The 12,674-nt window shown below is 41.1% G+C and overlaps 1 protein-coding gene across 2 annotated transcripts in view; it reads right to left on the bottom strand.

The window, feature by feature from the left end:
* Window positions 1–12,674, bottom strand: part of KCTD16 (potassium channel tetramerization domain containing 16) — a 335,835-nt gene that overhangs the window by 119,778 nt on the left and 203,383 nt on the right. The window contains exon 4 of one of the 2 annotated variants that reach the window (XM_023550283.2): window positions 5,970–5,976. The exons of the other annotated variant lie outside the window; for it this stretch is intronic. Coding sequence (XP_023406051.1) covers window positions 5,970–5,976 — 7 coding nt within the window. The remainder of the gene's footprint in view (window positions 1–5,969; window positions 5,977–12,674) is intronic. 2 annotated transcript variants of the gene reach the window in all.

Genomic DNA, 12,674 nt, shown 5'->3' with positions numbered 1-12,674 from the left:
TAAGTTTGCATACAATTGAGATAGTCTGACTCCAGGTCCTCAACCTCTGCACTGCAGTGAATGAATAAATGAACAACCTCTTGACCTTTCCTGTTAGTGTCTAGCATGTAAGACTCTGGCTGGCCTAAGCCTTGACCTGTCAGTGTGACAGATGTGTCCAAACCACTGTCGCTTATTCCTTCTTGCTTTGATACTGGAGTAAGAAGTGGTGTTAATAACAGCGTAAGGTGAGAGCTCACTGACAGCCAGTGGGAGGGGAGGAAAGGGAGGCTCTGGGTTATTAAGTAGGTTGCTAATTATTCATTAATAGTAACTCGTGGCTCTTGCCTAGCTGCTATCCCATAAATAGCATGACAGGAGAGGAAATAAAAAAAAAAAAAGAAATGGTTTTGATCAAGTATTTCTTAGATCTAAATTAAGAAGACAGCCTCTAAGGTGAACTTCGATTCCTCACCACATTGTTAACTCACTTGGAGTTTTTCTGTGAACGCCAGTGCCATGTAACCTAAACTAAAGACAGTGTATTTAATTCCAGTGGAGCTCACTAAGCATGTCTGTTTGGTGACAAATAGAATCAGCAGCTTCTGGCTGCTGTGTTTAGTCTCTGAGAGCACCAGACATTAAGAAAACTTCCCTAGTGGGTACAAGGGAGAGGCGGATGATGTATTCTCATCTTACAAGACAGGCACAGAAGGTCTGAGAGGCTATCATTTGGGCAAAGGCACATGGCAATTTGGCATTTGAATGTTAAAAAACCCAAAATAGACTTGAGCTACACACCTCTCAGTAACAACAGAAATGCACAAATGGGGCCAATTTCCATTATGCCATCCCACTGAAATCAGTATTTCAGAATCATGTTTGGAAAAAAATACATTTCCAGAAACATCTCAAAAACTTAACACCTCTGTACAAGATAGAGAATCTATGTAAAGGGAAGAATAGATATGAGTTTAGTATGTCCATCTTGTCAAAGTATATTAAGTCAGGAATTCTCAGTGGCAAAGAACATTCCAAACTGCCTTAGATCCACAAAGGACATCTTTGAAAGTTCAAATTTTGAAACAAAAAGGAGAGGACAGGAATAACCAGAACCAGAGACTCAATTCCTGTAGAAGTCTTTCCTTTTTGTTTCTCAAATGACGGCTTCCATGAGGAAAATGGAATGGTCTTGTTCTTATCATTAGCACTGTGATGCATGGCTGATGGAATAATGGAAACCCCTCTAGTCTGTAAGCAACATACATATTTTCTTGAGAAAATATTTATTTCTGAAGTATAATGGAGGTGATGCAGGTAAGCAAGGGAGCTGTTCAAAGTCATCAGCCAACTTACCTTCGATCTTTATTGCCTTATAAGTGCAATTCACATTCTCATAAATAAGAATCTCTGTAACACCTATTCTCCAAATAGATGCCTAAGGACTCATAGTAGATCCCTTCCTTTATAAACAGTTGTTCCTACATGTTACAGAAATTTGTTACAAATTCCCAGCCTCCTGGTACCATGAAGGGAAGTGGAGCAGAAAGAGCCTTATTTCTAACAGGACTCTTACACACGAATGCAGATTCCCTCTCTTTTGGGGTTATTAAAACAACCCACTAAAAATCATATCCAAAACTCTTTAAACAAACTTTTACTAGCATAGACATTTGGAATTGTTAGTAAAGGGAGCAAAGGAAGAGTAGCTGCTTTGGTGTGATTAATTACTTTTGTGTGTGGCCTTTCGAGCCTTGGTCTTGTAACTCCCACCCAGGTGATTATGCGGTAAGGTAATCGTGGCCTACCAAGGGGATTGGTCAGTTTTGCGTTAAAAGAGAGCCAATTCCAGAGCAGAGAGGAGGAGCCCACCAACACCAAGGAAGGCGAAGTCAGGAGACTCCATAGCAAAGACTTAGCAGCAGGAGGCAGCATGGCAGGCTTCTCGGGTCCACTGAGAGAGAAAGCTGAGTACCTTTGGGCAGAGACTGAGGGTCAGGGAGAGGTGTGCTTGTGAGCACAGCTGGGGAGAGGTTATCCTGATGGAAAAACTGTATCCTGAGTGTTCTTGAGCCTGAATTGTAACTGTGACTTCCCTAATAAACCCCGTAATTGTGTGTACGGTCTGTGAGTTCTGTGTGGCCATTGCAATGAATTACCAAACCCAGTAGAGAGAGCTGTGGGAAGGACAGTTGGTGTCAGAACTGGTAGAGATGGCAGAGAGAGGAGGTATGTCTGACTTCCGCCTCATAGGAATCAGCCTTGGGCTGCTGATCTTGATTCTCCTTTTCCCTTGTGAAGTTAGAGGAGGTCAGACACTGCCCCCAAGCTGGTTTTACAACTGCCCACCCTGAAAAAACTCTCTGCAAGTAGTTTTCCAACTATTTAAAAATCTAAAATATATAACATGTTGACATAATGGGTCTTAAGACTAGGGTGACAAGATGTCATAGAAAGCAGCATGAAAGCAAGAACATAGGACTGGCTTAAAAAGAAGTCAAGGATTAGAACTTTTCCTCTGTTCCCTACCAAAAAGCAGTGCAGAACCAGGTGTCTCACCCTACCCTCTTATTGTTGTTAACTGCCATCGAGTCAGCCCCTGCTCATGGCGACACTATGCACGAGGTAATGAAGCTCCGCCCAGTCCTATGCCATTACCATGATTGGTTGAAGATTGGCCCATTGTGACCCATGGGACTTTCATTGACTGATTTTTGGAAGTAGGTTGCCAGGCCTTTCTTCCTAGTCTGCCTTAGTCTGGAAGCTCTGCTGAAGCCTGTTCATCATCATAGCGACAAGCCTCCTCTGACAGGTGGTGGCTCTGCATGAGTTGCTTTGGCTGGGAATTGAACACAGGTCTCCTGCGTGGAAGGTAAAAATAATAACCACTGAAACAACATTTTCCTCTGACCTTGTCCTTTACCTACCCACCAAAAAACCCACTGCCATGGAGTCGATTCTGACTCATAGCGACCCTATAGGACAGAGTAGAACTGCCCCATAGAGTTTCCAAGGAGCGCCTGGCAGATTCGAACCACTGACCTTTTGATTAGCAGCCATAGCTCTTAACCACTACACCACCAGGGTTTCTCTTGTCCTTTACCAAGGTTAAATTCCATCTCTGCCTCTGATAACATTGGCATCAGGGTAAATACATTTAATTAGGATTTAGGAGACTTGGGTATTTATCCAAACTTTGTCACTTGATATCTGTGAGACCTTGGAGAAATTATATAACTTCTGTGCTCCAAGTTTTTTGTCTTTAAACTGATGAGGTTGATAGGTCCCTTCTGGCACCAACATTCTGTGGATACTATTGCTCTCTCAAGTGGAGCCATCGGTAAATGCTGCCATCTTAAAATTAATAAAGGAATCTCTCAGTGCACAGCCCGCTGGCAGGTAAGGCAATTTTGGAAGACATAGTCACTCTCTTAGGCCAATAGCAATCACGTTCACTCATCCTTCAGTCTGGATAGAATGAGAAAAAAATTGAAGGCACCCACGCTTAACAAACTTCCCTGCCAGGTTAAAGGCTGCTAACCAAAAGGTCAGCAGTTCAAATCTACCAGGCGCTCCTTGGAAATTCTGTGGGGCAGTTCTACTCTGCCCTATAGGGTCTCTATGAGTTGGAATTGACTCTACAGCAATGGGTTTTTGGGGACCTATGTTCTTGGCTGCCTTGATACTCCCTTTTCCCCTGTCCTCATTTTGCTCATTTGTTCCAGGATCTTTTTCTTTCTTCACTTCTCCTAATGTGCTCTTTGAAAGTGACCTGATGAGCTGAGAAGTCACACTAAAACAGATTCTCAGATTCCTGTCGTCCACAAACTGCCTCCCCACTTGTCTCATCTTTGTACCTCCTATACACTTAATATTTTCCTTTCAATTGATGCATTATTTTTACTACCTACCTCCTTCAGCCTCATCAGAAATCATGCACTTAATGTGCTACCTATTTTTCTTATAAATCATATTAAAATACATAACTATCGAAACTGTATGTTCATCCGAGACTCACAGAAAATCATCTCACATACCCTTAGTGGTATACGCATTTCACAACGTGGGAAACGCCGCATTCAGGTATGAACGACAGGCGCCTCTTACCGGCGGTATTAGAGTTAGATTGGATGGCAATCCCTAACATCTTTTAAGCTATTTGCTATCTTACAACAATCTGCATTTCAGAGGTGTCAGGGGAGCGATGCAAAGGTAAGAAAACATTTTACAGGACATTAATCTTAAATCAAAGGAATGGAAAGATCCCTTAATTGTGACTCAAGTCATTTTGGAGGCAGAGAGCCTTTCTCCATGCCCCTGAAATAATCATATCATGAAAGGAATGACTGCCACATATTGAGTGTTTACTATGTGCCAGGGTTCAGAGAGCCGTTCTGCCTTCCCCTTATTTGTATTCCTGTTTGCACCACTGGCTGCCGTCTTGCAGAGAGGACCTGGGAGACCTTTTTTATGCCTACCCTTATTTCATCTCTAAAAACAAACAGTAGGGGGGAAAATAGCCAAACCAAACGCCATGCACCATGTCTCTCAGGCTTCAGCGCAAAACCCCATTTCATGCTTCAGGGCCTTGACTGTGACATGGAGGGTAGGTTGCCAAGCAAGGCCGAGCAGGACCCAGAAGAGCTCCTGCCGTGGACTGACTGAGGCTAAATAGACCCTGTGGGGCTGTCCGGCCACTCTCTGCAGCTTCTGCAGAGCTGCTCCTTCTCTCTGTAAGACAAGCGAGCAGAGAGGGGATGAGAGGAGTTATATACCTGGCATAATGATCCGTGGGATTCACTGTATCTGCCAGAATGATGGGGCAGCCCAAGTTTCAAGCTGGCCAAATTTTGACGTCATATTTGGAAATAATTTGGTATGGGCCTCTTGCAAACAAACCCTGGTTCGATTCCTGGCTATGCCAACTACTGGACTATATTATTTTGAATCAATTACTTAACCTCTCCGAGCTTTAAGTCTCTTATTTGTAACTGAAGGACACAAATGTTCCTATTTTGAAGGGCCTCTCTATGATTATTGTGAAACTATTATAAGATCTTGGCACAATGCCTCACACACAGTGGATTAGTTTCCTATCACTGCCATAACAAATGACCAGAAACTTAGTGGCTTAAAATAACATCCATTTATTATCTCACAGTTTCCGTTGGTTGGAAATCCAGGCACAGTGTGGTGAGGCTGGGTTCTCTGCTCAGGCTCTCACAGGCCAAAATCAAGAGCTCTTGCCTGGAGGCTCTAGGAGATAATCCATGTGCAGGCTCATCCATTCCTTGAAGCTGTGAATCTGGGGTCTGATTGCCTTACTGACTGTCAGCTGGGGGCCTCTCTATGCTCCTAGAGGCTACCCACATTCCTTCTCACCATCTTGAAACCAACAATGCTACACTGAAGCTTTGTCACACTTCAAATCTTTCTGACTTCCTCATTATGCTGCATCTCTCTAACTTCCTCTTATGCCTTTCTGTTCTGCTTTTAAGGGCTCACGTGATTACAATGGACCCACCCAGATACTCCAGGATAATTTCCCTGTATTAAGGTCAACTAACTCAAGACGGATTCAGAAAAGCATGTGGAATGAGGGATATTATTGCTGTTGTCTGGTAGATCATGGCTGAAAGCAGAGAATACCAGAAAGGTGTTTACCTGTGTTTCATTGATTATGTAAAGACATTCGACGGTGTGGATCATAACAAATTATGGACAACGCTGCAAAGAATGAGAGTTGCAGAACATTTAATTGAGCTCGTGAGGAACCTGTTCATAGACCAAGAGGCAGCCTTTCAAACAGAACAAGGGGATACAGCTTGTTCTAAAGTCAGGAAAGGTGTTAGTCTGGGTTGTATCCCTTCACCATACCTATTCAATCTGTATGCTGAGCAAATAATCCGAGAAGCTGGACTATATGAAGAAGAATGGGGCATCAGGATTGGAGGAAGACTCAATAACAACCTGCGTTATACAGATGACACAACCTTGCTTGCTGGAAGTGAAGAGAATTTGAAGCACTTAAACAGATGAAGATCAAAGACTACAGCCTTCAGAATGGATTACACCTCAACATAAAGAAAACAAAAATGCTCACAACTGAATCAATAAGCAACATCATGATAAAATGAGAAAAGATTGAAGTTGTCACAGGGTCCGTTTTACTTGGATCCACAATCAACCCCCATGGAAGCAGCAGTCAAGAAATAAAACAACATATTGCATTGGACAAATCTGCTTCAAAGACCTCTTTAAAGTGTTAAAAAGCAAAGATGTCACTTTGAGGACTGAGGCACCTGACCCAAGCCGTAGTACTTTCAGTCACCTCACATGTATGCGAAAGCTGGACAATGAATAAGAAAGACTGAATAAGAATTGATGCCTTTGAATTATGGTGTTAGTGAAGACTATTGAATGTACCACGGACTGCAAGATGAACAAACAAATCTGTCTTGGAAGAAGTACAGCCGGAATGCTCCTTAGAAGCGAGGATGGCAGGACTTTATCTCATGTGCTTTAGACATGTTATCAGGAGGACCAGACCCCAGAGAAGATCATGGCTGGTAAAGTAGGGGGTCATTGAGATTGATTAACACAGTGGCTTCAACAATGGGCTCAAACATAGCAATGATAATGAGGATGGCACAGGACTGGGCAGTGTTTCAATCTGTTGTACACAGGGTCACCATGAGTCAGAGCCAACTTGATAGCACCTAGCAATAACAAAAATTAGTAGCGATAATTCTAACTGTAAATTCCCTTTTGCCATGTAACATAACATATTCATGAGTATAACACCAGGGTACAAAGATTGTGGAGACCGAAATTCTGCCTGCCACGCAGAGTAAAAACTTTGTTAATTGTTATGCATACGCCGTCTACAAAACACCACAATTCATTTACTGTGACTGTCTAGAATACATAGGAATTCAAAAACAGAATAATAATTCCTCACTTTGGCCTTTGCAATATTTTGAGAGTAGGGGAGGTAGGTTAATGTGCTCAGCTGCTAACCAAAAAGTTGGAGGTTCAAGTCCACCCAGAGGCTCATTGAAAGAAAGGTCTGGTGATCTAATTCCAAAAAATCTGCCTCTGAAAACTCTATGGAGCACAATTCTACTCTGACACACATGGGGTCGCCATAAGTCGGGGTTGACTCAGTGGCAACTGGTTAATTGGTTAGGGGAGGTAGCATTATTGTTCCTATTCTACACATGCCAAAAAAAAAAACAGGAAAAGCTTTATATGTGGGAATTTGAAAAGTTTCCAGGATACAAAAGACATAGATTGCTTTTTGCAATGGGAATTTACGACAAGGAACACTGGGGCTGTGAGCCTCCTTGGGGGCACACTTGATTGCCTGGGTCCCAGGACTCCTGAGACTAAGATGCAAAGTAGTGGCTGCCATGGAGGGCTGGATCTCTATGTCACGGCTCTCTTAGTTGCAAGTAATGAAAAGCCCCCCAAAACAGCATAAACAAAAGGAAAAGGGAAAATAATTTTCATAAAGTCTTAATGCTGAGGATGCAAAGAAACCTCACATAACCCATACCAGGGACTAGAACCAGGAACAAGAAAGCCTCCCCAAAACAAGTGCTCGGCTGTTAACTGAAAGGTCAGTGGTTCAAACCCACCAGCTGCTCCATAGGAGAGAGATGTGACAGTCTGCTTCTATAAGGATTACAGCCTTGGAAACCCTGTGGGGCAGTTTCCTACAGGGTCTCTATGAGTTGGAAAAGACTGGGTGGCAACAAGTTTGTTTGTTTGGTTACTCCTGTGTGATCATGCATCTTTGCATTCCTGCTTCATTCTTTAGTCTTAGCAGACCCACTTTCTTTCATAGCCCTGCACCTGCCCTTCCCCCAATTCCAGAGTTTACCTGTCTGTAGTTCAAGTGGCCAATGTGACCAGTGTTTCCAAGTCCCAATCTAAATTCTTGGAGGAGAATTTAAGTCAGCTGTTCATCTCTGGTTAAGAGCTACAGCTGCTAAGCAAAAGGTCAGCAGTTCAAATCCACCAGCCGCTCCTTGGAATCTCTATGGGGGCAGTTCTACTCTGTCCTATAGGGTCACTATGAGTCAGAATCGACTCGACAGCAACGGGAATGGGTTCATCTCTCGTCTAATCATCTATGACCAGAAGGGAAAGGTCACACAGGATAGACACAGCTGCCAGGCCCCAGTTTGCATGTGAATGTGTTGGGTGGGGGACAGCTCTCAGAGAGGAAGGGGCCATCCTTTAAAATAATGCCAGAGATCAAGGGATCTATTCTATGTATTTTCTTTCCAATTACAGTTACTACAAGTGAGAATCTAGTTGGATCCGATTGCCACTGTCTACCTGAGTGCTGCCATTAGGCCAGAGACTTGTGTTAAGCAGCCTTCAATATGACTGACCTCCGTTGCCACCAGCCAACATATGGCCACCTGTGGTTTGCACCCTGACTCAGTCACTTGTGGCTAGGATAGCACGACTGGTTTCCTTCAGAATATACAGTGCGGGAGCCTAAAGTTAAACTGAAAAGACCTTCTTAGGACTCTTTCCTCAGAAGAAGGCCACAAGTACAGGAGCATCTGCAGGCTTCATATATTTCCCACAAACACAGAATTAGCTCTGGCTGAGCTGGGTCTTTACTCCAGGTCTTGGAACTCCAAATTCTTTACCCTTTAGTTCACCATCTTACCAAGTTATTGGAATTTCTGAGACTTCTCACAACAGCATGTTCCCTTTGCAGCAAACAGAAATGGGAAAGGATGCCAGGGGAGAGAAGACTTGCTTCAGTAATATCTGGCACACCAATCGGTGGTCTGGCCATTTGATAGCCTTATACCACTCTTTGGGAACTGTCACTCAACAAGACTTTGAAGGTGAGTTTTCTGAGCAGCAGCGATTTCTAGCAGGCCAATCTTTGACAGCTCCATGTTCCTATGGTACTTAATTAAGGTTGTAGGTGGTATCATTGTCTGTGTCATGCTAAAAGCTCTATCAGATTTTAGATGAGTAACAATCACAACAAAAATAATAGTTAATCTTCACTGAGCATTTATTGATGTCAGGTATTCTAATCTATAGAACACATGGATATGCATGTTTGTATACATTCTGAGTAGGTAAAGCATGCATATATAAAAAAAAAATAAAACTGTAAAAAGTACGCCTCCTCTCAGCCCGGTGAAGCAGACATGCAAACAGGCAAACTGTGATACCAGTTGTTTAGGTATCTCACCAGCAATTATGTTTATGTACCTCATTATTTTTATACCAAGGTAGAATAATATTCACACATCTCTTTTTTATGCAACAATAAATCTGAGAATTGTTTTAATCAGTACGTATAAAACTTAAAACCAAACCGATTACAGTTGAGTTGATTCTGACTCATAGCGACCCTATAGGACAGAGTAGAACTGCCCTACAGAGTTTCCAAGGAGTGGTTGATGGATTCGAATTGCCCATCTTTTGGTTAGCAGCTGAATGAATGCTTAATCACTATACCTAGACATATCTTTATAACAAGTAGCCATGTCTTCACATGAATCACTTTTTAATCTTTACAATGTTGTTATTACTATTGCTCCCATTTTATAATTGAGGAAGTTAAGTCTTAGATAAGACAATTTTCTTAAGGCCATATATTTATTAGACAGTGGAGCTGGAATTTGATCTAAACCGCAATTAGTCTGGAGCCCACACGCTCATTCTGTACGAAACATTACCTCCAATCAATTGCATGCAACCAGTTCACATTTTATCAGCCAACTTCCCTGCTGGATATCCCAAAGAAGAATATAAACAAGAACAAAACGCTTAATTGCAGTGTCTTGCCTCCATCATTTGTTTGGGTGCCTCCATCATTACACAGTTTATGGCAGTAAGAATAGTGAATAAGTATTCACTACAGCTAATAGTTTCAGTACCTGTAAATCTTACTGTAGACTTCAATGTTTATACAGCTGACCTGTAGAATGAATTAATGGCAACCCTGGAATATATATGCTTAATTTATTTTTAATTATTTATTTTTTTTACATTTTAAATTACAATGGTCTTAATTTCTCAGGAAAAGAAAAACCTAACTGCCAGGAGGGCTGAATGGATGCTGTCATCTTTCTCATGAGTCCACTCCCTTGCTACCATAATGGCTAACCAAAACAAGACCAATCATGGTACCCCTCTCCTTGCTCATGTGATTGGTTGCTAGGAAAAAGTGGAAGGATAAGCATGTAGCCCAAAGCTCAACAAGTAATTTTTCTCAAGGATTTTTTTTTTTTTGACTAGCACTGGAAAAACTTAATCCTTTCTTCTCTCATTACCCAGTAGTCAAGATTCCATCCTTCTGGAAAACCATTTAATAAATAATCACAATGAATCAAATGCCAAACAGGCATTGCTATTCTAATTTAAATGATGAGGAATAAACTGAGAAATTAATGACTTGTTTAATGTCATTCAAAAGGTTTTAAGCAGAGCTTGGCCAACACCTCTCCCCCTAGACTATGAGCTCGTTGAGGGTCGTCTATGCCTTTTTACCTTAAATTCTCTAAGCTTGAAACAGCAACATCTTGTTGCTGTCAAGTTGATTCTGACTCATGGTGATCCCGTGTGTTACAGAGTAGAACTGAGCTTCATAGGATCTCCTTGACTGTAATCTTTACAGAAGCAGATTGGCCTGGCACACGGTGCATAATAGTCAGTGAAAAATTTTACTCAGGGTTTCTCATTACCTTTTAAAATATTCTTTGAATTATATCACATAATAAAATTTAAAGTCTTAATACAAATCTAAAATATTTGCCAAAGGAAGATGTTAAGAAAAACAAAAAAAATTGGTATTGGGCATTTACCTCAATATACACTTGAGTAGATAAACAAATAGATAGAAGTAAACAGATCCAAACAAAATAAACTCATTGTGTCTGGTCAATTCTGACTCATAGTGACCTTATAGGGCAGAGTGGAACTGTTCCATAAGGTTTCCAAGGAGCACCTGGTAGATTCAAAGTATTGACCTTTTGGTTAGCAGCTGAACTCTTAACCACTGTACCACCAGGGCTCTCTCACATAGATAGGTAGGTAGGTAGGTAGATTTTGAAAATAAGTTTTCTAATATGTCTTCCTTTGTTCCACAAATTCCAGTCCTTTACAGGGTTGTTCATTGATTGTAACTTGACGCAAGTACATTTATTTATGTCCTGAGAAACTCCACCATTCTAATTGCTATTCACATCCTACCGCCTTTTACATTTCCTGCAATGCAAGGATTTTTCAGGAAAATAACAGGCTAAAGTAACCTCAAGCAACTAATAAAGAGTATTGATCCTTATTGGTTTTGTTCCTGAAGACGTATACAGTTATGTTAACTGAATTTCACATGGGAATAGGAAACAAGTGGTGGAAAAAATGTTCAACTGGAGCAGGCTTAATTAGCTTACAACTGCCTTAAAAAGAAAAAACTAACCTGAGAACAACAACAAAAACCTATCAATCTAAATTGAAGTAGTGATTAAATAAATATTAAATAAATAAATTGCACATTTTTAGAACATCAGACCACTTAGAAGACCTGTAGTATAAATGAATTTTCTTTCTCTACCCTACCCCCTCCAGTGCCAAATAAATTAGTAGCCATGGCAAGTCAGAACAACTCCAAGGGAAATCTTCTAAACCCTAGTCTAGAAAGAATATCTCATAAGAAGTAAGTCTGGGTATGAAAAGAGTTGATTGGCAATTATTAAAAATAACAAGTTGATCAGGGCAAGAAATGCTTCTAGGATTGATAAGCTCACTGCTGTGTTCATGGGAATGACAAATGTCATCAAGGAAACAACTAAGATTTTTTTAAAAAGAAAGTGAGGCTTACTCTGTTCTGAATTAACTTGCACGCTACTTGGAAAACAATGGCTAATGATAACCACTAAAGGAGCCATGAGCAGGATTTGTTCTGTGGAAATGAACTACCAGGATTGCTTAAAGTGAGTGGGGGAAAAAAAAAATAGCACAGCATCTGTCTTGATATGACTGCAGGGCTTCTGATAGCTAGTTAGCATCGCCTATCGAATGAAAGATTCATCTGTTTATCTCCAGTTGTTTTGCTTGGAACGATTCCTTTCCCAAAATAATTATAAAGCAATTACTTGCCAATTTTCACTTTATTGGTTACTACTTTTACTCAAAGAATAGCAATTACTACATAATTACAGTACATGGTTATCTGAGCAGCCTAAACCGCCTCTACCAATGATAAATTATATAGTTAGTGTAGCTCTAATTATGTATTCTATAGAGCATAAATATGTAATGACTGTGTAGTTACATATTAATAAGTCCCTCTGTATTTCTCAGAGCCTAGTACAATAAAATGCCATTTGATCTACCTCCACATGGTAACCTGTGGAGTTGTGCACATTGTTCTGCTCAGCTTTCCAAAAGTCAATGGAGTACAAAGTACATTCAGGCTGCCCACCAGTTCTCAATCTTGTCCAAGTACAATCACTAGGGCAGAGAGAAAACTAAAAATGAAAAGAAAAAGAATTAGTTTCGAAACCTCTTTTCTAGCATGTGTCCTTTTTGGTGGAAACCCAGCACCTATGGCTTCGATTCAAGAATCGCAGGTGCGGAAGCTTGAAACTTCCAGCGCTGCCTTACCTACATATAATCGCTGCCTGCAAAATGGCTGAGTTCAGAACCCA

The sequence above is a fragment of the Loxodonta africana genome, chromosome 2, assembly GCF_030014295.1.
Source record: "Loxodonta africana isolate mLoxAfr1 chromosome 2, mLoxAfr1.hap2, whole genome shotgun sequence".
In the NCBI taxonomy this organism is placed as follows: Eukaryota; Metazoa; Chordata; class Mammalia; order Proboscidea; family Elephantidae; genus Loxodonta; species Loxodonta africana.
This window is presented reverse-complemented; position numbering and strand designations above follow the sequence as displayed.